Raw genomic sequence first — 25966 nt, 5'->3', positions numbered from 1 at the left:
CCCGATCGCCCGCAGCTCAAGTTCCAGTCGCCTCCCCCCCCCCCGGATCCCCAGCATCCAGCCCTTGGTAGAGGCATCGTGGGAGTGCCCTGTGTGCGGGAGGTAAGACCCGTGGGGCATCTCTTTTGCTCCCTTCCTCCCCTCCCCAGAATCCCTAAGGGCGTCTGCCTGCACCCCAGACCCTCCCCCCAGGGCCTTTTGGACTGCCCCTATGGATGGATCCGTAGCTGGATGTGTCCAGATTTCTGTCTGTCTAGAGGGGTGGGGTCCTCCGGGAACACATCCAGTGACACCCCCTCCCACTTTGGGCGTCCGCCTCTCCACCGTGCCCACCCCTCCTCCCCCTTTCCCAGCCTTTCTACTGAGCGAGACCCCGAAGTTAGGACTGATGGGGGTGGGGAAAAAATCCGGGCTACTAAACACCTCTTATTTTGGTACCTTTTCATTTCATTCATTCATTTATTATTCGAGACTCCACAAAATCCCGATCAAATAAGCATTCCCATACATCACACTTCAGGAAAAAAGGGATTGTCCATGCACCTGTTGATCTGTGTAGTCTATTCATAGCTAAGGTTTTTGTTTTAATATTTAATAAATTTAATCTGTATTTTTCAAAGCTGCTATTGTTTCTTTGTGGCCTTCCTTCTCTTCTCCTTTGTTTAGTTTTTTCTTTTTTTTAAGATGCCTTAGTGATAGTCTTCCCCCCCTTTTCCTTCTCCCTCCTCCTCTTCTCCACCTTCTCCTCCCACCTAATTAAAAAAAAAAAAAGAGAAGAAAAGGCCTTTAAAAAATAAATATGTATAGTCAAGAAAAACAATTCTCCATTTTAGCTATGTCTGAAAATGTGTCATTTCCTCACCTGTCACGATATGGATTTCATACCTCGTAATGGGTCTTTTAGGCTCTTAATTGGTCACTGCATTGATCTGAATTTTGAAGCGTTTCACAAGGGCAAAACCCACCTCTTTTAGGCCTACTGAACTGGATGCAGAGATAGTATAGCTTTATGAAGCCAACCAAATATTGGCAACTCCCTATTTTAAACACTTAAAAATGCAAAAAAAAGGATGGTTCTTATATAAGACATCTAACCAAAATGGGAAGAGTAATTCTCTTATTTTAAAGATATTTTAAATTTCTTTTTTACAAGCCTTTGTCATTTCCTCCCAACAACAATATTGATGGCAAAACCCTCAAATAAAGCTGTATATTCCAGCAAAAGCAATTCCCATCATCATCATGTTCAAATAGGCAGGTATTCTGGATTTTCAGTCCATCACCTCTCTGAAAGGAGGTGGGTAGCATGATTCATCTATAATCCACTGGACTGCATTAATTAGGCCTCTAAAAGTTTTAAACATTCTTTCTGTATAATGTTGTCATTGTGCAAGTTATTCTAGTTCTCACTTCAATGTGTGGCAGATTTTTTTTTATTTTTATTTTTTGCTGAGGCAATTGAGGTTAAATGACTTACCCAGGGTCACATAGGTAGAAGTGTTAAGTGTCTGAGACCAGATTTGAACTCAGGTCCTCCTGAATTAAGGGCTGGTGCTCTATCCACTGTGCCAATCTGTGGCAGATCTTAAGAGTTCTTCCCAGTTTTCTATGAAACTGTCCACTTCTTATGGCACAATAAAATGTAATCCTGTCATTATATTCACAGACCAAAGTTTATTTAGTTAGTGGACACACCCATAGTTTCCAGTTTAGGGCTATTTCAAAAAGCACTCCTATAAATATTTTTGTATGTATAGGTATTTTCCCTATTTCTTTGCTCACTATGTGGTCCAAGTCCAGTGATGTTTCAGTTGGGCCACAATTTTGTAATTTGGGGGACACAATTACAAATTATTGCTCAGTATGTGTGGACCACACATCTCTACTAGCAATGTTTTCTCTGTGCCTATTTTCCTGCAGCTTTTGAAACATTTGTCATTTTGTTCATTAACAGTCAGAAGATATTTAAGATCTACTATATGCCAGCCACTATGGTAAGCACTAGGAATAGCCATACCAAAAAAGCAAAAAACGCTCCCTGTCTCAAGAATTTACAATCTAATGGAGGAAAGTAACACACAAAAGAAAAGGAAGAAGTGGGGGGAAGGGGTGTGTGTGTCATTTTTCATTTTTTGCCAGCCTGTTTGATGGCTGAGAGGTGGAATCTCAAAATTGCTTAACTTACATTTCACTAATTATTAGTAACTTGGAGCCTTGTATCATATAGTTTTTGATTGCTGAGATTTCTTCCTTTGAAGCCCATCTCCTCTTTATAGCCTTTAACCATTTATGTATTGGTGAATAGCTTTTAGTCTAATAAATTTGAAGTATTTCCATATATATATATATATATATATATATGTATATATATATATATGCCATTTAAAGCAATTCCATATATATATATGTATTATATATATATATATATGGAATTGCTTCAAATTTATCTGTATATGTGTATATGTACATACACACACATGTGAAATCTTTAATAGAGAAGTTTGCTACAATTTTTTTTCCTTATTAACCTGTTTCCCTTCTCATTTTAATTGCATAAGATTTATTTGTGCAAAAGATTTGTCAATTTTATACAATGGAAATTGTACATTTTCTTTTCTGTGGTTGTCTGTAGAGCTTTTTTGTTCCAAACCCCTTTCCTTATCTGTAGATATGAAAGGTAATTTCTCCTCCTTGCTCCTCTAATTTTTTCATACTAAAATGGGCTTGCTCTCTTTGCCATAGTGATGGACACCTCAGACTTTTTAGAATGCTACAAGATGTGAATGATGTTGCCACATGTATTTCAATGGGACAAAATACATATTGATAGCCAAAAACAAAAGGTACTGCCCATTCAATTCAGGATTGAAAAATCTCAAAATTTCTGTAATGACAGAGGATACTTGCCTCAACTTCAGAATGTCTATGGGTTATACACTATATATTCACCCCATGGTGCTCTACTCATTATAGCATTCAATTTGTATGTAATGAACTGGGCACCCTCTCCTAACCCAGGGGTAGAAATGTGATGAAGTGAATACCTCTATTATACCTGTGTCTCTTTTTGTTTAAGAATGATGCAATCCTCACGAATACCCTCAGGCTCTTGGATTGAACAGTTGAAAAGAATGGTAAAAGATAGTTGTATTTCTCTCAAAGAGCCAGCCTTCCTGATGGATTATTGGTAATATACAAAAATGCTGAATATTTTTCTGGGTATATTTTTTATTATGCTATACGACTGAAGGTGTTCATTTTTTTATTAGTTTTTTACATTGATTTCTTAAATAAACCATTAAAATACAAAGTTGTTTTTTTCTTTGCCAGTGCTTATGTCATTTCAAAATGTTTTGTTTTATTGTCTTATTTCTATGCCTTGGTACTTTTTGTCATTTTAAGGAAGTCTGCAGTTATTCCTATGCTTTTCTATTTGTTTGTTTTCAAATAGAAATTGGTATTGTATTTTATCAGAACCTTTTCCAGCATCTATTGCCATTCCTGGCATAAATGCAGCCTGATCAAAGTATGTATTACATAGTATTGCTAATATTTTATTGAACATTTTCATATATTCTTATATATATAATAAATTGTAATATAATATATATATAATATAAATGTTAGCTTATATTATTATATAAATATAATATAAATATTATCAAAATTGGACTACTCTTTTTGAAAACCTGAATTTAGTTACAAAGATCATATCTGTGCCATAGAAGGGATTTTGTAGCATCCCATCTTTACCTCTTTTCTTCAAACAGTTTATGTAGAATTGGAATTAATTGTTGTTTAAATGTTTGGGAGAAATCACTATTTTTGCTGAATTAAAAAAAACAACGTTCATTTTTGTTTTCAGTTCTAAATAATCACCATCCCTACATCTCCTCCCTACTCATTGAGAAATGCAAGTAATATGATATCAATTACATACAACATATTTTTGTTTTAGTTGTGTTGCAAAATAAGAAGCAAGAAAAATAAAGAAAATGAAAAAATATGCTTCAATCTGTACTGAGAGTTGACCATTTCTCTCTTTAGAAGTGATCAAGAGTGATTTAGAGAATTTTTATATGCCTATTAATAGCTTTGATTTCTTCTTCTGAATACTCCTTGTTAATATCAGTTGAAGAACGGTTTTTATTTTTCAATCATTTGCCTTAGTTACTTTATCCATATTTCTGACAGGTAAATTTTTCCATTCTCTCCTAGTTTTTCTAGATCCTTTACTGATTTTTGACCTGATGTTAGCATATAGTATGAGATGTAAATTTCTGCCTAGTTTCTGCAAACTGCTTTCCAGTTTTCCCAGCAACTATTTTCAGATTCTGAGTTTTTGCCCCCAAAGTTTAGATCTTTGGATTTCTCAAACACCAGGTTACTGTGGTCATTTACTATTGTGCATTTAATCTATTCTGTTGATCCACGACTATTTCTTAACTAGTATCAGATAATTTTTTAATGATTATTGCTTTGTAACAGTTTTAAATATGGCACTGTTCAGCAGCCATTCTTCATATTTTTTTCATTGTTTTCCTTGGTATTTTTGACCCCTTATTCATGCAGATGAATTTTGTTAATTTTTTCCTATCTCTATAAAATAATTTTTGGTAATTGGATTGGTATGGCATTGAATATCTAAATTGATTTAGACAGAACTGTCATTTTTATTATATTGACTTGGTCTATCCATGAGCAATTAATATTTCTCCAATACTTTAGATCTATATTTATATGAAAGGTGTTTTGTAATTGTGTTCATATCCTTCTTAGTTTTGTCTTGCAGATAGACTCTCAAGTATAAATGGAAGGATTTTTTTTTCTAGTTTTTCCTATAGATTTATGGGGAGAGGGGATATAGAAATGAAGTTAATTTTTGTTGGTTTATTTTATATTGTAAAACCTTGCTGAAGTTGTTTCATTATGAAATAATAGTGGGGAAATTGAGCATCCTTTTTTCCTTTCTGTCATTAAATAAAAGATTCTAGTTTCCCCTTTGTATATTATGTTTCCTTTTAGTTTTAGATAGACACTTTAGGAGAATTTTTAAAATTTTGTAAGCTATACTTTGTATGGGTTTTACCATTTATAAGTGTTGCACTTTGTCGCAGATTTTCCCCAAAATTCTTGAGATAATCATGTGGTTTTGGATTTTTTTATAGGATTGCATTATTTTTTTTTCCTAATGTGAATCATTCTTGTTTTGCATATATAAATCCAACTTGATCATAATGAATGATTTCTTGGATACATTGCTGTAGTTTGATTTTTATTTTAAAATCTTGACTCAATATTTATTAATGAAATTGATTTGTAGATGGCCTATGTTTTATTCTTCTTTGGTTTATGTATTTGTCATAAAATGATTCTGGTATAAAATGCTTTTTCAATATGTGAGAATAATTTGTATAGTATGAGCACTAATTGTTCTTTGAAAGTTTGCTAGAATTATCCTGTGAATCACTGAATTACAGTAGTTGTTCTCTCTCCTCACCTTTACATCCTTTACATCTAACTTTATTTCTTTTTCAGAGAGATTTCATTATTTAGGAAGTCTATTTGATCCTCTGATAGTTAAGTATTAAATATTTGTAAAAATATTCCTCTATTTCTTTTTTCTTAATTTTGGTTAGCCTAAATGTGAATAATATGTTTTGATTAATCTTTTAATTTCATATAATTTTGTTGTGATTTGCCCTGATTCTAATTTGTTGATTTGATTTGATGCCTAAAGATTAATTGGTAAATGTAAAGTTTATTAATTACATTTTAATTATATCTGTTTGGTTTTATTAATCTTTTCTTTTTTTAAATTAAAAAAAATTTTTGACAAGGCAGTTAGGTTTAAGTGACTTGCCCAGAGTCACACAGCTAGTAAGTGTTAAATGCCTAAGGCTTGATTTGAAGTCAAATCTTCCTGACTTCAAGGCCAATGTCATCTAGCTACCCCAATCTCTTTAATCTTTTCAAACAACCAAATTTTAGTTTCATTTATCATTTCTAAAGGGTTTTTTGGTTTCTACTTTGTCTATTTCTCTTCTAATTTTATTACCTCCCCATTTTTGCTTATTTTAGATTTGTTTATTTGGTGGATTTTTAATTTTAAAGCACATATTCAGTTCATTAATCCTATCTTTTTCTATTATGTGAATTTCTATTTATAGGAATATTTTTTCCTGTATTTTACAGGGCTGCTTTAGATATATACTGGAAATTTCCATGTGTTCTTTTAATTGTTACCAATTTTTTTTAACATATTTATTGGTTTCTATGATTTTTTTTATTAACCCATTCATTGTTTAGGATTTCATGATTAAGTTTTCATTTGACTCTGTGCTTTTGTTTCTGCTTCCTAAACCAATGATTATTTTTATTGTACATGACATATTAACTATTTCTATTTTTTACATTGGTTTGCTGTATTTCTGTTCCTAATACTTGATCAGTTTTTATTAAAATTCCACAAGGACCTGACAAATATTTCATTTCTTTTGCAGTCACATTTAGAAAGTGCTTATAAGTCTTTCAGCCCTGGTTTCCCCAGAAATTTGTTTAATTCCCTATTTTATCTTTTGTTTCTAGAAAACCAGGAGAGGGACATTCCAGTATACTGTCATTGTTGTGTCATTTGTGTGTGTGTGTGTGTGTTTTCTCATAGTTCAATTAATCTTTCCCTTATGAATTTGGATGGTAAAGCAATTAAGAATATAACTTTATTGTTTAGTATGGTTTGTTGCCTATTATTCCTTTCATCAAAATATAGTTTACTTGTTTGTGTCTTTTCATTTTTTCAATGTTTGCTTTTGTATTGTCTGATAGCATGCTTGAAAGTCCTGCTTTTTTTGGATTTATTCTATGTATAAACAAATGTTTCCTGTAATACTAATTTTATTCTGTGTATGTGTTAGTCTTTTAAATGTTGTTTCTTATCAGGAAAGACAAATCTATTATTCTTAAATTATGATTCCCCCATAGATCTACTATAAACACAAAATGATATCTCTTCAACTCTTGTAAATTAATTTTTAAGTTAAAAATTTATTCTAAAAAATTTGGACTTTAGAAACATTCCTACTAGCCCCACGATAAATTCATGAGTGAGAAAAAGAGAATTTAAAACTCAGTTAAAAAAGAATGCTAAAAATTGTTTTTACATATAATTGGGAGAAATAAAATAATATTAAAAACAGGAAAAAAAAGTGGAATGGAATCTTAGATTATCAAATTTGCAATTAGTTTCCACTTCAGGATTAACATGCTTATTCCAGGATAAAATCATGACCAAAAATATCAGACACCTGGAGATTTCATCAGCTTAGGTACTCAACAGTTTTTAAGAATCCTAAATTGACTCTTTCTTTCTCTGTTGCTAATCAGAATTGTAGCAAAACAAACAAAAACAAAATTTATTTCAAAGCCGCTGACCTTGGAGAGCTCAGAATTTCCAACTCTTCCTTCCTTACTTTTTGCTCTGTGTGGTTAAGATACAAAGAAGATTCAACTTCCTCCAGAATGAGGAAAATTAATATGATGTTCTATTATTTGACAACATGTGTTGTCAATCAGAGTAATATCATAAGCAAATGAAGAGAGTATGGAATAGTTTATCAGATTTGTGGATAAGGAAATTTATAAAAAAAAAATAAATGTTCAAAGGATATGAACAGGCAGCTTTCTGACAAATCAGTCATCTAAAAAATGCTCTAAATCACTATTGGTCAAAGAAATGCAAATTAAAACAACTCTGAGGTACCATCTCACACCTATCGGGAGTGGCTAATATGAAAGAAGTGGGAAAATGCTAGGTGTTGGATGGGTTGTGGGAAAACTGGGACATTAATGCATTGTTGGTGGTATTGTGACCTGATTGGGCCTTTTAGGAGACTGAGAGAAATGCTGAAAAGATGTTTCCACAGTATTGAAAGCTTTGAGGTAACGTGGGATAATGGGTAACACTAAGGAAGAGGCTTTCACATTGTGAGGGGTTAAGGAAGGTTAGGATTCACAGAACAATTAAGTGATCAATAGAAGCCTTGAATAAACAAGGAATTGGGGGGCTAAGAAGGCACAAGTAGATTCAGCCAATCAGAAAGGGTATTGTGGTTTTGAGAAAACCACAAACTTAAGATAATAGCCCATTCAGCCCAAACTAGTTAGGGGTCAATGACAGGACTTGACCCAATCACTACTGCCTGCTTAATAGATGAATTGAATATTAAACAACACACCCCATAGGAGGAGTTTTCCACCATTTTTGAACATGGGATGTATGATGGGGAGGGAACATGTTTTATACATCTTAAGGGGAAACATGTAGTGGGCATATCAGAAAGGTTGTAACCTGGATGAAATGGACTAATCCATTCTCTGAAAGGAGGGGATGGACCCCACTAGCAATTATAAAGGTTCTCCCACTTCTGTACTCAGAGCTCCTTCTTAAAGAGGAGTAGGCCCCACTTCTAGCCAGAAACATTAAGACTATTCCTTAAGATTCTTCTTTAATAAATTTTCTTTAATATTTGATTTTCAATGCCAGCAAAACTATATGCAAAGGGGTATTAAACACTGAATACCCTTTGATCCAGCAATATTATTACAAGGACTATATCCCAAAGAGATCATGAAAAAGATAAAAAGGATTTATTTCTACAAAAATATTTATAGCAGCTCTTTTTCTGATGCCTAAGAATTGGAAATACAAAGTGACCCCCATTATTTGGAGAGCTAAACAAGCTGTGGTATATGATTTTAATGGAATATTATTATCTATAAGAAATAAGCAGAATGATTTCAGAAAAAAATCTGGAAAGGCTTGCGCGAACTGATGTTGAGTGAAGTGAGTAGAACCAGGAGAATAATGTACACAGTAACAGCAATACTGTTCAATGAAAAAATGTTAGTCTCAGTCTAGTCTCAGAAATACAATGATCCAAGGACTAATGTTGAAGCATACTGTCCAATTCCAGAAAAAGAACTGATATTGACTGAATACAGACCGAGCATACTATTTTTTTCTACTTTCTTTCATTTTTTTTCTTAATAAAATCTTCTTGGACAAAATAACTAATACGAAAATATTTTACATAACTGCACATGTATAGCCTATATCTGCTTACAATCTAAGGGAGGGGGAATAGAAGGAAGGGTAAATTTTGGAACTCAAAGTTTACACAAAAATAGTAAAAAAAAATTTAAAAAGAAAAAAAGAGATTACACAAAATAAGTATTTATGGTTCATATGTAATTTCATCTTTAATATTTTACAAGATGGAGTAGCAAATATAGCCACCATCAACCAAAAATTTTTCATTTATGTTATTTAATATTTTAATTTTTCCCCAGTTACATTTAAAACAATTTTTTACATTCATTTTTAACATTTTGAATTCTAGTTTCTCTCCCTTATCGCCACTTCCAACCCCCATTAAGAAAGCACATGGGAAGTTTGCAAAACATTTCCATAAAAGTCATTCAATTACCAATTTTTCATGGAGTTTCCCATATCCTGGTCTAGGGAAGTTTGGGAAATACTATTCTATACAAAGAAAGGGAAAGAAGGAAATTGAAACACCTAAAGACCAGATTGCTATGAGAGTAACATGGCACTCACTGGCTCACCACAAAAAAATATTACTATATAATCCATCTCAGCACCTATTTTGTCAAAACTCTCTAGTTCAAAAGACACTCAGTCTGAACTGTAGGTATGATTATTTAATCACTGTAGCCTCTGGGGTATTTATTTGTTAACCTGGGACCCTTACTATTTTTTTTAACAGATAAGCAAGAACCATCTTGGGCTGGGCCCTTCCTTGGTGGTGGCAGGGAGTAATCTGTAGGTGGTGGATCACAATTTACATGGTTCTGATTTTCTAGACAAGATTACTGGAGGTACCTGATGTCCATCAAGAAATTATCTTTTAATTGTCAGAGAAGGGCATGATCAACCATACCTGAAGGCCAACCCACTTTCCCCAGCTAAGTATAAAGTAATAGGTAGGAGCTGAGGTAACTCTTAACACCTCCTTCTGTTTACAGTCTGGATTCTTACCTTTGCCTGGCCAGGTCCAAGCAATGCAAGGTCAAGCCAATCAGAAGGAAAGTTCACCTAGGTTTAAAAGACCTTGTGAGTCTTCACTTGGAGTCTTTGGTCATCAAGATAGGCCCCTGATCCTTTTTTTTTTTTTTTTTGTGGTTGCCAGTCTTAATCATGCTCTCAACTTTGACTTTCTGACTGAGATGCTCAGTGTAACAATTTATGTGTTACTGTTAATAAAATGTTTTCTTTTTCTGGAGAAAACTATGCTTCAGCATCTCTTTATTGCAATTTACTCACCATGGTTTTAAGGGCTCCCCAAATTCCTCAGCAGAACCCCTCCCTTCTTTGGGCCTTTGTGAAATTTTCCACAGAAGGAGTTCTCTGCCAAGAACTTGTGTCTGAATGCATTATTCCTCTGAAAACACGAGATCTTCTCTAGGCGAGGAGGTAAGGACCCCATTGGAAATAACATTATATTAAAAGTTGTAAGTTTGGACGTATATTTGGAAAAAATGGCAATGAAAACCTGGGTTTCTTTCCTGTGGCCAATCCTTTGAAGGAATGTTATCACCTTCAAGGAACATCTTCCCAAATAGAATTGGGAAGGTCATGGGTTCCCTTGAAAGAATTGTGTGATTTTTGTTGTTTTTCCAAGCCTGAAGGAATGAGAAAAGTCCCATCTTTCTACCCCAGATGTGATATCATGTGTTTTCATCATGGCCCTTCAAAATTTGGAGAACTGAAGGGACATATTGAAATATTTCACTCTGGCCCCTTAGCTGTGTTAAGGAGCAACCAAGAAATTGATTTCTATCCCACTCTTGTCACAAAAGGGACTGTTGTTTTTGTGTGTTTGAGTATGAGTGGACATAAGGCAAGCTGCTTTTCCCTCTCTTGGTCTAATCACCCTGGGGTTATGGCAGCAGCCTGCTTATTTTTGTTCTCCTTAGCAGCACTCAGTGAAAACATTTCTTGAATTTATTTAGGGAGAAAAAGAGACAGTGTTTGGTTAGAGGTCTGATACTGCCCTCCATTAGCTTAGTCTCCAAAGTACTGACCCCATTGGCAGCCACATTTATGTTGGGTGAATATGGCATTGTGAACTCCAGACTCATTGGGGGAATTCTTTCTCCTCCCAGGAGGTTTCATTTCATACCAAAAGCACTGACATAACCCATGGGCTTTTCCTTAGTCATTAATTAATCCTCAATTCTGATGCTAAAAAACTGATATCTAATTATTTGATAACTTGACCAATCAGAAAGGAATTCCTGCCAGGGTCTCTTGAAACACAATTCGATCCATAACTGAGCAATCGACCTGTGGCAAGGTTGTTCATCTAAGCGTGTGGTCTCTCGAACAGGTTTCTTGAAATTATTCAAACCTTAATCAGAGAATTCTGGAAGATTTTCTTCATAAATATTTCCCCTATACTTCAAATTGGTTTCGTGAAAAAAAATCATTTTAATGTCTCCAATGAGAATGGATGCTTTTCCTGATAGGAAGTAAAATCCAGAGGCTATGATTGAACCCTCAAATTAAGAGCTAGAGAGAAAACCTCACATTCATTATCTTTCAGTGCATGTGTGTTACGCAGATTCTTTTTAATCATATTTAAGAATTTTATATGAATGCATACATTTGCATGTATAAATACTTAAAGGAGAAAAAGAGAGAGAGGGAACGTTAGAATAAGCAAAAATAATATGCCAGCAGAATCTCCTTTAGGGAGAAGAAGCTACTCAAAGCAAGGGAGAATGCAGACCTCCCAACTGAGGCAGAAATGACCAAAAAATTAAGTGTTGCAATATCTGGTTTAAAACAGAAAAATTTAGCTTATGAATTTAATTATCATAAGCTGAATGATTTAAAAAGAGTCTTAGTATATAGAAAGCCAAACAGACTATTGCTATTTGTGGAATGAATTAATTGATCCTTTAAATAAATTTAAATCATCTAATGACATTTTTCCTCTTTAAGAAGTTGTAAGTCATAATTTAAGGGGGGATAGTTTTTTATTAAATTTTTTCCTCAATTATGTCTAAAAATGATTTTAACCTTCATATTTTTATAATTTTGAATTCCAAATTTTCTTCTACCTTCCTTCACCTGGCACATCATTGAGAAGGCAAGTAATTTGATAAAGGTTACATGTGCAGTCATGCAAAGCATTTTTATATTAGTCATGTGAAAGAAAACACGCATAAAAGCAGCAAGGAAAATAAAAATAGTTTAAAAAAACAGTATGTTTCAATTTGCATTCAGATTCTGTAAATTCTTTCTCTGGAGATAGCATTTTTCATCATCAGATTTTTGAAAATGTCTTGGATTCTACATGTATGTGCCTTTTCTCCAGTTGTAATGCATGTCTCATGGAATTGTGATATTGTGGTTAACAGGGTTGGAATGTGATGAGAGAAAGTGACTCAGACTGGCCAGAGACTTCAGATGCAGAGTTGCTTTCCAGTTTGGGACCCTTTTGTGTCCCATCTGTATTAGATCTCTGGTATGGGAGATTTCATCATAGACTCCTATCTCTTCCAGCTGAACACCATATCAGAAGAGAAATCAAGTTGTCCATGTTTAAGGGGTAAAAGATAAGGCCTTTTATTTTTGAAGGGTATTCTAGGTGATGCAAATTTGAATATCCAGTCTGGATATTTTGGCTACATGATAATAGTCTTCTTAGCAAGGATAGGATTGGGCTTCTGCATTACAAATTTTGGTTGTTGCTAGCTGGAAGACTTGGTCAAATAGAGTTCTGGCTCTCTTTGTAGGTATTGCTGGCCTGAGTAGTGCACAAAGAAGACTTGGGTGAGCCCAAATCTGTGTGCTCCAGTGTGCCAAGGTGAAGTAAAAGATGGGTCACTTAATATTTTTGCTTATCCAAACAAAAAATAATAATAATAAATAGTAGGTTTGAATTGCAAATATAAAAATGTAGGCATTGTTGTTGTTGTTGTTATTGTTGTTGTTGTGTTCGTGTATGTGTGTGTGTGTGTTCCCCATGGGTAATAAAGCCAAAGATGGCTTTATCGTCACTCCCAAGGGTACTACCATGGACCAAATGATACTACATGATTCTCAAAACCTGCAGGTTGCTGGGAAAAGGTTAAAATATCTAGAATTCCAATCAAATGCACATCTTAAACGTAATTTGTAGATATATAACCTAAGCAAAGATGAAAACTTTCAATGCTGTTAATAGGGTCCTTGGAATGGCAATTGCCCTCTGTACCATAGGTTAAAGAATAGAGAGAAAGTTTCTCTTTTTCTTTTTCAGTCTCCCTCCATCCCTTTCTGACTTTCTGACACAAAGGGGACAGGAGAGAAGCAGAGAAGGAAAAACAGTAAAGTAAAAATCATTTGTGATATAATTGATAAAAGAAGTGTCAGGTAAGAATATTCAAGAAGAAGACACAATTTTAATAATTTCTTAGACTATATATGTGTGTGTGAGATAGAAAACATGGCCTTTCTGATGATACATAGCAAGAAAGGCAAAACTAATATATTTTACCAGTATGTTTGCGTTTCTTATACCATGTGTCTCTCAAAGTCTGTAATTATCTTCATGGAGTTTACAAGGAAAAAAAATTTGAAAGCAAAACTGAGTGTCTTGTTAGCTGAGCTAGGTTTTTAGAAAGATTCTGTTCTCTTCCTTTGCATTTATGAACTGAGGTTGAGTCCTTTCCACTACCCTCTACAGTTACACAGCTTTGAAAGGGAGGTCTTAATGCGTCATTGTGTTTAACAACAATATGTGCTAAAATTATGAAAGAAAGTATACAGTGGAGTGAATATAGTTTGAACATGGATGAAATGTAGTGTTTGAAAAAGGAAGAGTTGCATAGTCAGAATAATTGGCTTGGAAGATTTGGAAAGACAAATAAAGGCTAGTAAGAAAATATGAAAGGTAGATGAAAAGTTGGGGGACAAATTCTGTCCTGGGCTCCAGGTGCTCTTGTGTCAACTTCAGAAGGATTAAGCATTTTGAACATGTTTGATTGTGTTGAAAGAATAGGGTTGAAAAAGGTTTCGTTTTTTAAGTGGAAAAGTTGTGTTTCATGTGTTTATCTTATTGGAAACTATAGTAACATAAAGTTGATGTTTGTTTCTCTATTCAGTTCCAAATCAATTACAGAGAAATGGGAATAAAGTTATAAGTAGTGTATTCTTTCTGAGATTAACCCAGATTTGACCTAATTAAAATGTGACCTTAAGTATGATAATGAAGGTAGATTAAAATCTATTGTCACACACTGCCTCTTTTAGGATCTTTAGCAGTGGATTGGCTGGAAAGAGTGGAACCCATAATATGAAATGCTTAGAATAAATACATTGTGCAAAATACAGTATTACATAAATTATGACTTGAGATTGATTACCATTTGGAAAATAGATTTAGTTATAATCAAATTTATTCTGGCCTTATTTTAAGTGAAATTTGTCTCTTCTAATATGATTATGATACATCAGAATTTATTATGCCATTTGACATTAGGAATAACGGGAAAAATGCATGGATCTGAAATTTTAGCAAAGTAGGTGACTGAAAGTTAACTCATGGTTTTTCAAGGGGAAATGTTAAGGAATTGTCCATGCATATGTTTTGAAAAATAAAAAGCTTAAATAAAAAAATCAAAGAAAAAAAATGTTCCTCGAGGCCAGGGATTTGTTATTCTCCAGGCAAGCACAATGCCTCTATCAATAAATGATTATTGATTGGTTAAAAAAATAAATTCTTCTGCTATCCATAAAAAAGAAAGTTAACTCATGTCTCTTTACCTCAGTTTATTAATCTGTAAGGGGATAATAACAGCACCTATCTCCCAGAGTTATGAGGATCACATGAGTGTAAAACACCACAATGCCTACCATAGCTCAAGCACTACATGAATGCTACATATTGTTATTTCTTTAGTTAAATGTAATTATTTGATACTTGACACTTATTACAGAATGTGATTGAAATACAGTGCCAATTATGTTAAAAATTATTTTCTGTGGAAGGTAATTAGGAAATGCATTTAACTGAAGTGAGGTCACTGATTGTTAATGGATTTTTTTTCAAGTCTCAAATATATACTGTTGTTTATGGCATTTTATGCTTGTAAATTTTCTTATATTGTGAAGTTTTAACCTGTTGTATCTATTATGCTGTTAGAAGAACGACTTTTCATGATTTGGATGTTGTCAACTGGACTGGAACTGGCCTCTAATCTGTGGGTGACTAACGCCACACAAAACAGGCTGGAGACAGGAGAATCAGGTCACAAACAGAAGTTTAATAAATTTCAGATTGAATAAAATGCTACCTGCAGGTGAAAGTCCACCTCCTAAAAGAAAGGCTTAACATAAATGCTGGGACCATTTATGTATGAAAGGGGTGAGCCTACAACAGAAGCATTCTTAGATCTGGGATCTTGACATAGTTCTTGAAGCTGGCCATTTCTTGGGAATATACAGGTGTTCTTGGGTCCTGTGTAAATATTTATTGTCTTAAGTTTCAGGAGGTCATGACCAACCTGCAGGGTATAGAAGCAGAGTCAAGTGACAGGGGCAAGAGGGCAGTACCTATCAATAACAAGGAATAGGAATTGTGAACATGTGATGGACAGCCATGGGAAATAAGGGGAGCTACCTCAGGGAACACCTGATAGTGGCCCAAGCAAAACATTTTGCCCAAGATGATATCATCCTCAGCTTAAAGAATTATTGGTACACCAAGCCCAGGTCACAGCCTGCTTGCTAGGCCTTAGCTCTGGAAAACAGATTATGGCCAAAATATTGTCTCAATGTTTTTAGAGTATAAATTGAACAGCTAAGAGAAGGTGAAAAAAATTGTTTGAAAACTGTTATTTTTAGCAACCCTGCTAATGTTGTTTTATAATGTGTGGTAATGCAATTTACAAAAACTGGACATTTCCATCTTTGCCTATTGTTCAAAGGAAGTTACAGCTAATACCATTTGGTGATCACTTTTGAAAGTTGTAAGAATGTTGATTGGGATTATGTTATAATGTTAAACCCGAGCAAGTATTTTCATAGGGACTTTAAAAAGGAAAATTGCTCATTGATTAATGTGTGAGAAACAATAAAGAAGGTCTTTTCTTTGTTGTTTCTCACACATTAATCAAACCTTGTAGACTCTTCTTATATTGTAAACTTGACAGGTTCTTGGAAACCATCTATATATGGAAGGTCGTCAGCTCTCTAAAAAGAACTTGTTGTGGGTTATGGAATGCCTAAAATATGAAATTGACTTATTTAAAATTTACAAGTTTGTATATAATACAAAAGTGATTTCTAACCATCAATCCTTATTACCAGGATGTATCTAAATTCAAGAAGAAGAAGAAAAAAAGAAAAAAGAAGTGAAGACTGTTAAGTGAAATCTCTCACGTATGTGTAAATCCTGGTAAAGTTTTATTGATTATTGACACTTCATGAACATAAAAAACAACTCTCTAGCACTAATCTGTAATAAGTAAGATTTGTCATTTGAAATCAAAAGCTTTTGGGACTGTAACTGATACTGTTTTGAGTTTTGAATTCAGGTATAATTGTCTGATGGAACATTAAATCAGTAATCCACCATTTGAAAGAAATGCCACAAACTACTCAGGGAGTGTAACCCTGAACTGTTAAAGGTGGAGGTGTGTAACTGGGAAAAAGCCATGAAGACAAGCTTGCCTAGCCTAAGGTAGGATCCTTCTGGCTAAGTTTCTCTCTTGTATTACTTCCTTTTCAACAGGAATGTTTCCTACCTGGCAATTCCTGAGTCTGGCTATGAGGTGGAATTGTTACTGCATGATTGCTTGTCAAATCCGACTCAACCATGACTCTTATCTGAAGTCAAAAACACTGAAGGATGCTTTCTTCTGCTGTATTTGTATGGAATCATTAAGGAACAGTGGTGATGCTGGCTTTTTGACAGAAAGTTTTTTATAATCAGAGCAAGTGGTCAGTAGAAGATAGCACCATACAAGTATGTAAAATCTTACTGCTGGCAGTCTAAAGGTGTAGTCATTCCATATCCCAGACAACTAAGTAACTTAGTACTTGGGCACTTACATAATCATGATAAGATTAATTCCCTCTAAAAATAGCATTCTTCAAAGTCATTCAAAAGAGAAATCTTAAGTCTATGAAAATTCTGAGTAGACCACATTACAACATGTAGGCAGATGGGTAGCACATTGATTTAATCAATCAGTATACATATCTTCTTTGGATAATGCAGATTAACAATGGGATGGACATAGAATTGAGTGGGAAGCTATTAAAACTAGAAATTATAAAAGAAATTACACATATTTACTTAGCCCAAATGTCTTTGTTTTATAAAAATTAAAAGACACTTGTGAAACAAGGATACAAACAAATTATTAAATCATTATCCCATAAGCTAATACAAAGAACACACGTTAGCTACTATATGATCTGAACTATTTATTCAGTCTGATATTAGAGTCCTTTCTGTATCCTAAACAACTTAGAAAATGAATATTTGGCCTTGTCATCTGCCTATTACTAGATATATATTTCTGTATAAAATGAGGTCCTTAAGTATTTCAAAATAATGTAAGAACAATTGAGTGTTTTTGCAACAGTTTATGGGATGAAGGTATTATTTAAAATAAAATCAGAAACATCTTCATTGTGGTTTGGAAGAAATTGATTTTAATGTAATCAGTTCTCCTAGAGGAGAGTAACTTATGGAACAATTTGGGTAAGATAAATGAAAAATTCAACTTTATTTAAGATTCTTAATTAATGTAGAAATAATACTTATTACCTATGACAAAAGTATGTTTGATGATCAACAACTTATTTGAAGTACATTGTCGTGAAATTGATAACTGAAGAGTATCTCCACATGCTATCCCAAGACTTTTGCAACAATGGAAGTTAACTTGGTAATTTTTATGAAACTTCAGTATCATAGGTCATATTAACCAAAGTGTTTTGTAATACATGTTTTTACTTGAGGAGTGGATCCTTATCTATCCCTACTCTTCCTAAGGAGAAAATTGAATAATTGAATTGGAATTAAATTAAAATTTAATTTAAATTTAAATTTGGAGTACTGAAATAATACTTAAAATAAAAATTGTAAAATAAAAATAACTGAATAAAATATTAAGAAAACAACAAGATCAAATGTAATATGTAAATATATTATGGAAGGTTTTAATAGTTCTGCCTTCTGTGGTATTTAAAATACTTAGTGTCTATTTGAATGTCTTACATATATCATTTTAACAATAACCTTTTAGCTTGTTAACAATGTTTATGTCAGGTACAAAAGGTAGAAACAGCACGGGTATTGATTAACCTAAATTCCCTGAAATTTCAGGTGAATTATGAGTTCCTAATTTGATGTTCCCCTTATAGCTCTGTTACTGATTTGATCAGAACCACAAAGGTTGAACTGTTTTCTACCACATTTGATAGTTGTTAGAGAAGTAAACTTTGTGACTAGTATTGAAATCTGTCTTGTAGAAGCTTTCAGCAAAATGTCTAAGGAATATTTACAGTTAACTTGCAGCCAGAAAGGAAGTCCCCTGAAGTGGTGCCCCAGAGGATATGATATTTTTCACACTGCCCCAGGAAGAGATATGCCAGGGATTGGTTGACTGCATGGGATGGCTGAGGTCCAAGATGAAATATCTTGACTGAATGGATATTGGGAAGGGTTACTAATCTGCAGGGAGACTTAATGTTTGGTAATATTGATCTCCGTTATTTTACTCGTTTGGCTTTTATTTCTATATCTGTATATTAAGTTCTCTTGATTTTTTTGATGTTGTATGATTTTCCCCTCGGAATTAGTCCCTGTTTTTGAACATTTTTACTATGACTTATACTGTGCTTTTTGGTTGTTCTGGTTCTGATCTCACATTGTAATCGGAACTCTTCTGTGCCCAAGATCTCTTGTTAGCTTTCTGTCAATTGACCATTATCTTTGTGAAATGTTTCTTTCTCTTGTCTCCAGAGATCCTTCCTGGGTAATATCTACTGGAATGTTTTGCTAGAAGTCACTGATATACCCAGGGGTTGTCTCTGAGTGCTGAGAGCATGAGGGGGAAATTAAAGGGTCCCCTGGACTTGTCTCTTAAGTTGCCATATTTTGCAGAAACACTGGACATGCCAATGATGCCCACTCTTAGCTGACACTATTGATTGCACTCCAAGCTCAGCTCCCTGTGTGCTTTAGAGTTGGAAGTCACCAGTCAGTTTGCAACAGATTAAGAAACTGTTTTTACAAGTAGGATCCTTATAGATGATCAGAACATCTCATCTTCATGATCCAGCACTTTCCAAGGGAAAAGAATGCTCTTTTTGCTATTTTTCTCATTCCTAATTTCTCCTCTCCTTTGAGAGGGGATTGATCTTTTCCACCTTCCATATGACTTCCTCCTTTCCCTGTAACTTAAATATCAAAACTTTCCCTTCATTCCTAGGTTCCTTAGTATAGGGAGTTCCCATATTCAAATGCCTTTCTCTTTAATAAATCCAGTTGCACTGCAAGTCACATGGATTTGTGATGTTGTTTTGGTTAACACTGTGCATAATAGGCTGATTATTTTTTCTGGTTTTATTGATATTTCACTTTGCTATTGATTTGATTTGACTTGATTTTTGCCCTCTTCTTTTTAATCAGATTAGCTAAAAGTTTATCAATTTCATTAGTCTTTTCAAAGAACTAACTTTTGGTTTTAATTATAATTTCTTTAGAGTATTTTTGTCTTCAATTTATCTCATTCTCCTATATTTTAAAAATATATTTGTGCTTATTTTAAGCTTATTTATTTGTTGAGTGACTGATGTTTTCAATAAATATTCAATTCATTTACATTCTTATTATCTGTGTTGATAATATGTTTGTAAAGATATGATTTTTTTTCTTTCCTTAAAATAGCTATTTTTACATCCTGCAAATTGTTGTATGTTTCATAATCAGAATCATCAACACCATTTTTTTCAATAACTACATTTTTAAAAAATTATTCTTTGAAATTCTCATTATTTAGGATTTCAGTTTTTAAGTTGCCATTTGTTTCTGTCTTATGTTTGTGATGTCAGAACCAATTACCATTTTTATTAAGCTATGGTCTGGGCAGAGAGGTGAGGTAGGGAGTTGACAGCACCCTTCTTCTCACTCATCTTCCCCCTCTGCTTCCCAGTTTCTCCTTCCAGAGTCCACTGAACAAACATCACAACCCTGACTCTTCAAATCATGAATTCCTACTCTACCCATATGGCCACTGGCAGCACTGTCCACAGCCCGAAGTACCGGGTTCTAGTCCGGGTGTCTGAGAACTGCCCTAGAATGGAGAGGAAGTTGCAAAAGTATTTCCAGAACCCATGGAGATCCGGAGGAGGCAAGTGCAAAGTCAAACTTGGTCCTACAGAAGGCACTTTCTGGGTAGAGTTTTATAAAAAACAAGCCAAGGAAGGTGTCACAGCAAAAAGAGATCACTCTGTGGTTGTCAGTGATACATCACATGTGGATGTCTTCATTGAATCAAGTGAAAACCCAGAAGAGAACACCACTTTGGAGCTAAGCCAGCCTTCCCCTCAGACTCAATCACTCCCACAGCAAGTTCCATATGTGAAGCACCCAGAAGCAGGAGGTGCAGCAAGCTCCTCTAATTCCTTCATTCAAAAGGTATTTCTTTATGTGGAGGCCCAGCTCAACTTCAAGCTTTCCTCAGAGCAAAGAGAGAGAATTATTAACCTCTGCCCAAATGTCAAAATAGAGGGAGGACAAGATGGAATCGAGAAAGTGATTGGTGACTACCAAGATATTGAAAAAATTTATCAATTCTTAAATGAGAAGATCCTGGGAAATGACCAGAAAGAGGATTTTTCCTACTCAGCTTCGGCAAGAGAAATCGAGCACATCATGTCAGATGAGTGTGACGTTCCTATTCTTCCCTCAAACCCTACACAGACAGCAGAAGAGTCAGATCCTATTACAGTTCCTTCGCATTTGTATGAATATTTTAAATATTTCTTTGCCGAAACTCTAGACAGGATAGAAAGTGAACATCAAGTACGTATCAACAGTACTCTGGTGTATCCTACAGGCAATGTGTGTTTAGAGTTTGAGCCAGCTAAGTCAGGGGACAGAAAGGCAGCTCAAGAAGCTTTTACCAGAGAATTTCAGAGGGAAATGCAGAATGTGTCCCGTCAGGATGTTCATTTCACAGATAGTAAGCTGGCATTTGATGTCCAAAAAACACTGTCTGACATGTTTCAAAACCTCCACGTTAAAGCTGAAGGAAAAGTCTTAATGCTCTGGGGAAATCCACAAGATATTTTAGGAGCTCAACATTTCATTGAAGCAAACTTCTCCCGCACACAACCTGAGGAAATGATGGCTTCCCAAAACATGATGAGGAATGGAATTGAGGTTGATACTGCTCACTGGCGTCTTCTGTGTCAAGAAATCACAGAAATAGAGAAAACATATGATACTGCAATGGAAGTGGTGAACAATCCCCAAACTCGGAAAACCTTCATTGTGTTTAAACCAAAAGACAAAGGCTTAGACCTCTCTGCACATGCTTATGAAGATTTCCTTGATGTCTTTCAGATGCTTTCATCTCAGATCGTCAAAGAGGTAGTGAACCTGAAATCATTGGACCAAGAGAGAAAATGTTGGCCTGAAAAGACATTCTTTGAAGACTTTGAAAGAAAGCACCCCCATGTGAACCTGGAGTGGAATGGACAAGAACTGACATTGGCTGGCTTGCCCAAGTACTCTGCAGAAGCAGTGAAACATGTTAAAAGATATTTTGGTATTGAAGATCCTGCCCAGCAGAGACAAGGACTCGGTTTTTCCTTTGGAGGGAATTGGAATAGATTCTCCAAGTCTCCCTTGGACAACATTGTTGATGATTTCAGAATGGCTTTACCTGACATTGAGGGATTGCCTAGGTATGGGGACTTAAGGAAAGAGGAGAAGGAGAAAGAAGAGGGAGAGGAAGAAGAGGATGAAGAGGAGGAGGAAGAAGATGAGGAGGAGGAATGTGTCATCTGTATGGAAGTCATTCATTACAAAGAAGTCCTCCCAAAGTGCAAGCATGCATTCTGTGGTCCTTGTATCAGAGAGGCCATGAAACATAAGCCAGTGTGCCCTGTATGCCAGACCTCCTATGGAATTCTGAAAGGAAATCAGCCAGACGGAACGATGACAACGTCCTATAGAACTTCTTCACTTCCAGGTTACAATTCCTACGGCACTATTGTGATTCATTATGACATGCGGGGAGGCATCCAGACAGAAGAGCATCCCAACCCAGGAAAACGCTATGAAGGAACAAGGCGGGTGGCGTACTTGCCCAATAATGAGGAAGGACGGCAGGTTTTACATCTCCTCAGAAGAGCATTTGACCAAAGGCTGATTTTCACAGTAGGACAGTCTCGCACATCTGGAGTCAAGGATGTGATCACCTGGAATGATATTCACCACAAAACTCTACAGTTCGGTGGCCCGGAAAACTTTGGCTACCCTGATCCCAGCTATCTGCAACGAGTCAAACTGGAGCTAAAGGCAAAAGGAATCGAGTAAGAATGCAGACTTCAAGGATGCTTAGAAAGCTGAGCTTGCAAAAGCTGTAGCTGTAAATGTGGGGGGGGGGAATCAGAAAAATAAGAGAATTTAAGAAAAAATTAATTTGCTTCAGAGCAAGTGCAAAGAACTGATACCTGCTAGCCTGTCTAATTTCTTGGAGTTTTTGGTTTTTTCCTTTTTATTAAACAAAATGTGAGCCCAGTAGAAATGTCCAAATTGTCTTAGTGAAAACCCAAAGTGTAACTACTCCATGCTTTGCTGCTTGTCTTCATTTTGCCATTACCAGGGAGATGGAAGTTAAGGAATCTTCTATTGCACCCTTTGTAGGAGGTGCTGACTGTCTCTCGGGTGCATTCACATTATTTATGCTAAAATGTTGGTGGCCTCGGAATTCCCCAGAGTTTGCTCCCTTCTAACTGGAATGGTAGCCAGGAACATTAAAAAGAATGGAAGACATCTTGAAGAAAATTAGTCTCTAAATACTTCATTTGAGAAAGAAACTATCTGCCCTTGGAGCTCTGACAAATTGAATGTAAATCGAGGAGTGGGGAACGATATTTTCGTATTCAGTAAAGTCCAGTAACATCCAATTAGAAACTTCTGTTTGTCATTCAGAGTCCCTTAGAATTTTTCTCCTTCCTTTATTCTACCACTATGGACTCTGATTCTGTAAACAGGCCTCTGATTTTCCTTGCAAAAGAAACTCCATTTCTCTGGATTGTACATCTTTACCAAATATTCTTGGAATTTCCTTCCTTAATTCCACCTACTACATTTCCTGACTTCTTTCATCCCTACCTAAAATCCTGTCTTCTACATGAAGCCTCTTCCAAACATTGCTAGTGACTTTCCTCTGTGGATTATCTCCAAATTGGTGTATATATAGCTTGTTTATACATAGTTGTTTGAATAGTGTCTTTCCTATTAGAATATGAGCTATTTGACAGCAGAGAACTGTCTTTTGTCTTTCTTTTGTATCCTTAGTATACTTAGTATAGTGCCTAGAATTTAGTAGGAATGTGTTAAATACTAGTTAACTACATGCAGACTCATTAACTTGACTGAGAATCAGAATTTCCAGATTAATAGGCAATGGCATGGACTTTTGTGATGCCCTGGTTCTCTTATTCTTTTGGGGGGTCCACCTAGTGGCAGTTGCTCTGTTTGTTTGCCCTTGGTGAGAAAACATCCATACCCAAATATTTTCTGACTTTTATCCTCTAAAAAATTATCTACTCAATTTGCCATTATCATAGATACCCCCTCACAAGTGTAGTATTAGGGCAATAGATGAAATGCCCATTCGTCTCTGTGTGAGTCCAGCTTTTGTATTTGCTACAAAAACTAAGCAAAAATATTAGGAGCTTGCATTGCTTGGGAAATGAAATAGAACTCATGGTTGAGAGAGGTTCCTTTCCCACTTACAAATAATTATTGGTGACAATGCAACATCTTGGTGGCATAGAGCAACTATTGTTATTTAAGTGATCTTTAGTTGGAGATTCTCTAAATAATTTAATCATCTAAATCTGACTCTATGCTTATGTTAGGAGAGGCATGTTAGGGAGGTTAATGACTGTGTCAGATGCTTCTAATAAAGTCAAAACTATCTCGTGATCAGAAAAGAAGTTATGATCTGTAAAAAAAACTTATTAACTATTTCTGTGTTTTTTCCATTTGTTTGCGATATTTCTGTGCCCTAAAGTGACGTGGTCAATTTTTGCAAAAGTTCCATGTGCTACTGTGAAATATATATATTCTTTTGTGCTCATATTTAGAATATGCCAGATGTCTTTCCGATATATATTCTCCAATTTGTTCAGTTCCTTATATTATTTTTGTTTATAATTCTATTAAAATCATTCCAAACTGAGAAAGAGATGTTGGTGCTTTGTTATGTGTCAAATTCATCTATACTCTTACCTTTTTCTGAGGTACAAATCTACAGTTTCCTCATGTGAGCCAGGAGGATACTTGCTTCTCAAGTGTGGAGAATGCAGGAGCCAAAATTATTGGGGACCCACGTACAGCATGAAGGCTGGGAAGGTTCAATGAACTGAGATGGATTCTTTAACTTTTTTTCCAAATATCTACAAAAGATAGTGGGTGAATCACAGGAATGCTTCAATTTGGATAAACCCAATACACAAGTGAACTTTATTTAGTTTTCCTTCTTTTCTTACCAGTAAAATTGTGAACTACACATTCACTGCCTCCATTTGGTGAGTCTTTATTTTTCTATGTCTTCAATTACTGACTGATTTCCTTCAATCTGAATTTTAGACAGAGTATTGCTTAATACTGGCCACATCTTATCCTTAAATTACTGATTATAATTTATAATTTATCAATCAGAACCATTCATAGTCTTAACTCATAATACAGAATGAGTTTCCTTGACTTTGAAGTGCTTTTCCAGCATGGAGTAAAACTATCACTTTCCCTTTTCATTTTCCTGAACCTGAAGTTACATAATACCCAAATCAGACTGTTCCTACTGCCATTCCAATGACATCCCCTCATAATTTACACAGATGTTCTCTTCTCAAGAAATCAACAAGCAAGTGATAGTACAGATAAAAAGTATGATTTTCAATTAAAGGATCTATTTAAACAGTGACTTTGGAGACACTAAGAGAATTTTTAACTGTCTTGTCTCTTCTTTCATTTTCTTCCACTATTTTCCTCTGGCTATTCAAATCCTTGTGTTTGTTGGAGGCTAAATACCCACTTCAAAGGTACTATTAATCCATTTGTTTTTGATACTGTGTTTCTCAAAATTCCACAAAGCATACTAATTTAACCTACTTCAAAAGAACCTTCCTCTGGCTACTAAAAATTTGACCTTTTAGAAATACAAGCTTTTCCCACATGACAGAAGGATATTAACGTCTTAAGATAGAGACCTGACAGCAATGAAGAAAGCCGCCAATATTTGTTTACCCTTTTAGCCAAGGGGAGATCCAGATAGACTGTGCAGTGCCCATTTTTTAGTTTACAACACTTAGTCTCAAATTTTGTCACAACTCTTTAGTTCCCAAGGCATTGGTTGGTGGGGTCCTGCAATGGAGACTTATCAGAAAGTCAGACTCAGTCACTTACCTGCTAGAAAGTGGCCATGGATACTGACAGGGATGTCATTCACCACTCCTACAATACCTAAGAATATTGCCCAGTCAACCAAATTTTCAGGTTAAAATGAGTTTCTGTAGAAATGAAAAATGGACTGTCAGAACTCGATTGATGGTCTGTTGCCGATCTCAGGATATTACTGATGAGGAGTAAACTGAGGTTCTAAACCAAGATAGGTCAGTTCCTTTTGGGATGTCTAA

General features: G+C 35.0%; 1 protein-coding gene across 2 annotated transcripts; it reads left to right on the top strand.

Annotated features, from left to right (window-relative positions):
- On the top strand, positions 1-25949 carry LOC141549217 (E3 ubiquitin-protein ligase DTX3L-like). 2 transcript variants are annotated; one of them, XM_074278642.1, is made up of 3 exons: positions 68-102; positions 16379-16751; positions 20239-25949. In XM_074278642.1, exon 3 carries the CDS (start codon positions 20292-20294, stop codon positions 22629-22631), a length of 2340 nt encoding a protein of 779 aa, XP_074134743.1. In that variant the 5' UTR covers positions 68-102; positions 16379-16751; positions 20239-20291; the 3' UTR covers positions 22632-25949. The 2 variants fall into 2 exon arrangements, with proteins under 2 accessions (XP_074134744.1, XP_074134743.1); XM_074278643.1 differs by lacking the exon at positions 16379-16751 and having other exon boundaries at positions 1-102.
- Positions 25950-25966: the final 17 nt, after the last annotated feature.

This window comes from Sminthopsis crassicaudata, chromosome X (genome assembly GCF_048593235.1).
Source record: "Sminthopsis crassicaudata isolate SCR6 chromosome X, ASM4859323v1, whole genome shotgun sequence".
In the NCBI taxonomy this organism is placed as follows: Eukaryota; Metazoa; Chordata; class Mammalia; order Dasyuromorphia; family Dasyuridae; genus Sminthopsis; species Sminthopsis crassicaudata.
The sequence above is the reverse complement of the archived record's forward strand: the minus strand, read 5'-3'. Positions and strand labels throughout refer to the sequence as shown.

Bases quoted from the DNA above. Each gene is read 5' to 3' on its own strand.
- LOC141549217 (XM_074278643.1), top strand. From the start codon at position 20,292: ATGAATTCCTACTCTACCCATATGGCCACTGGCAGCACTGTCCACAGC.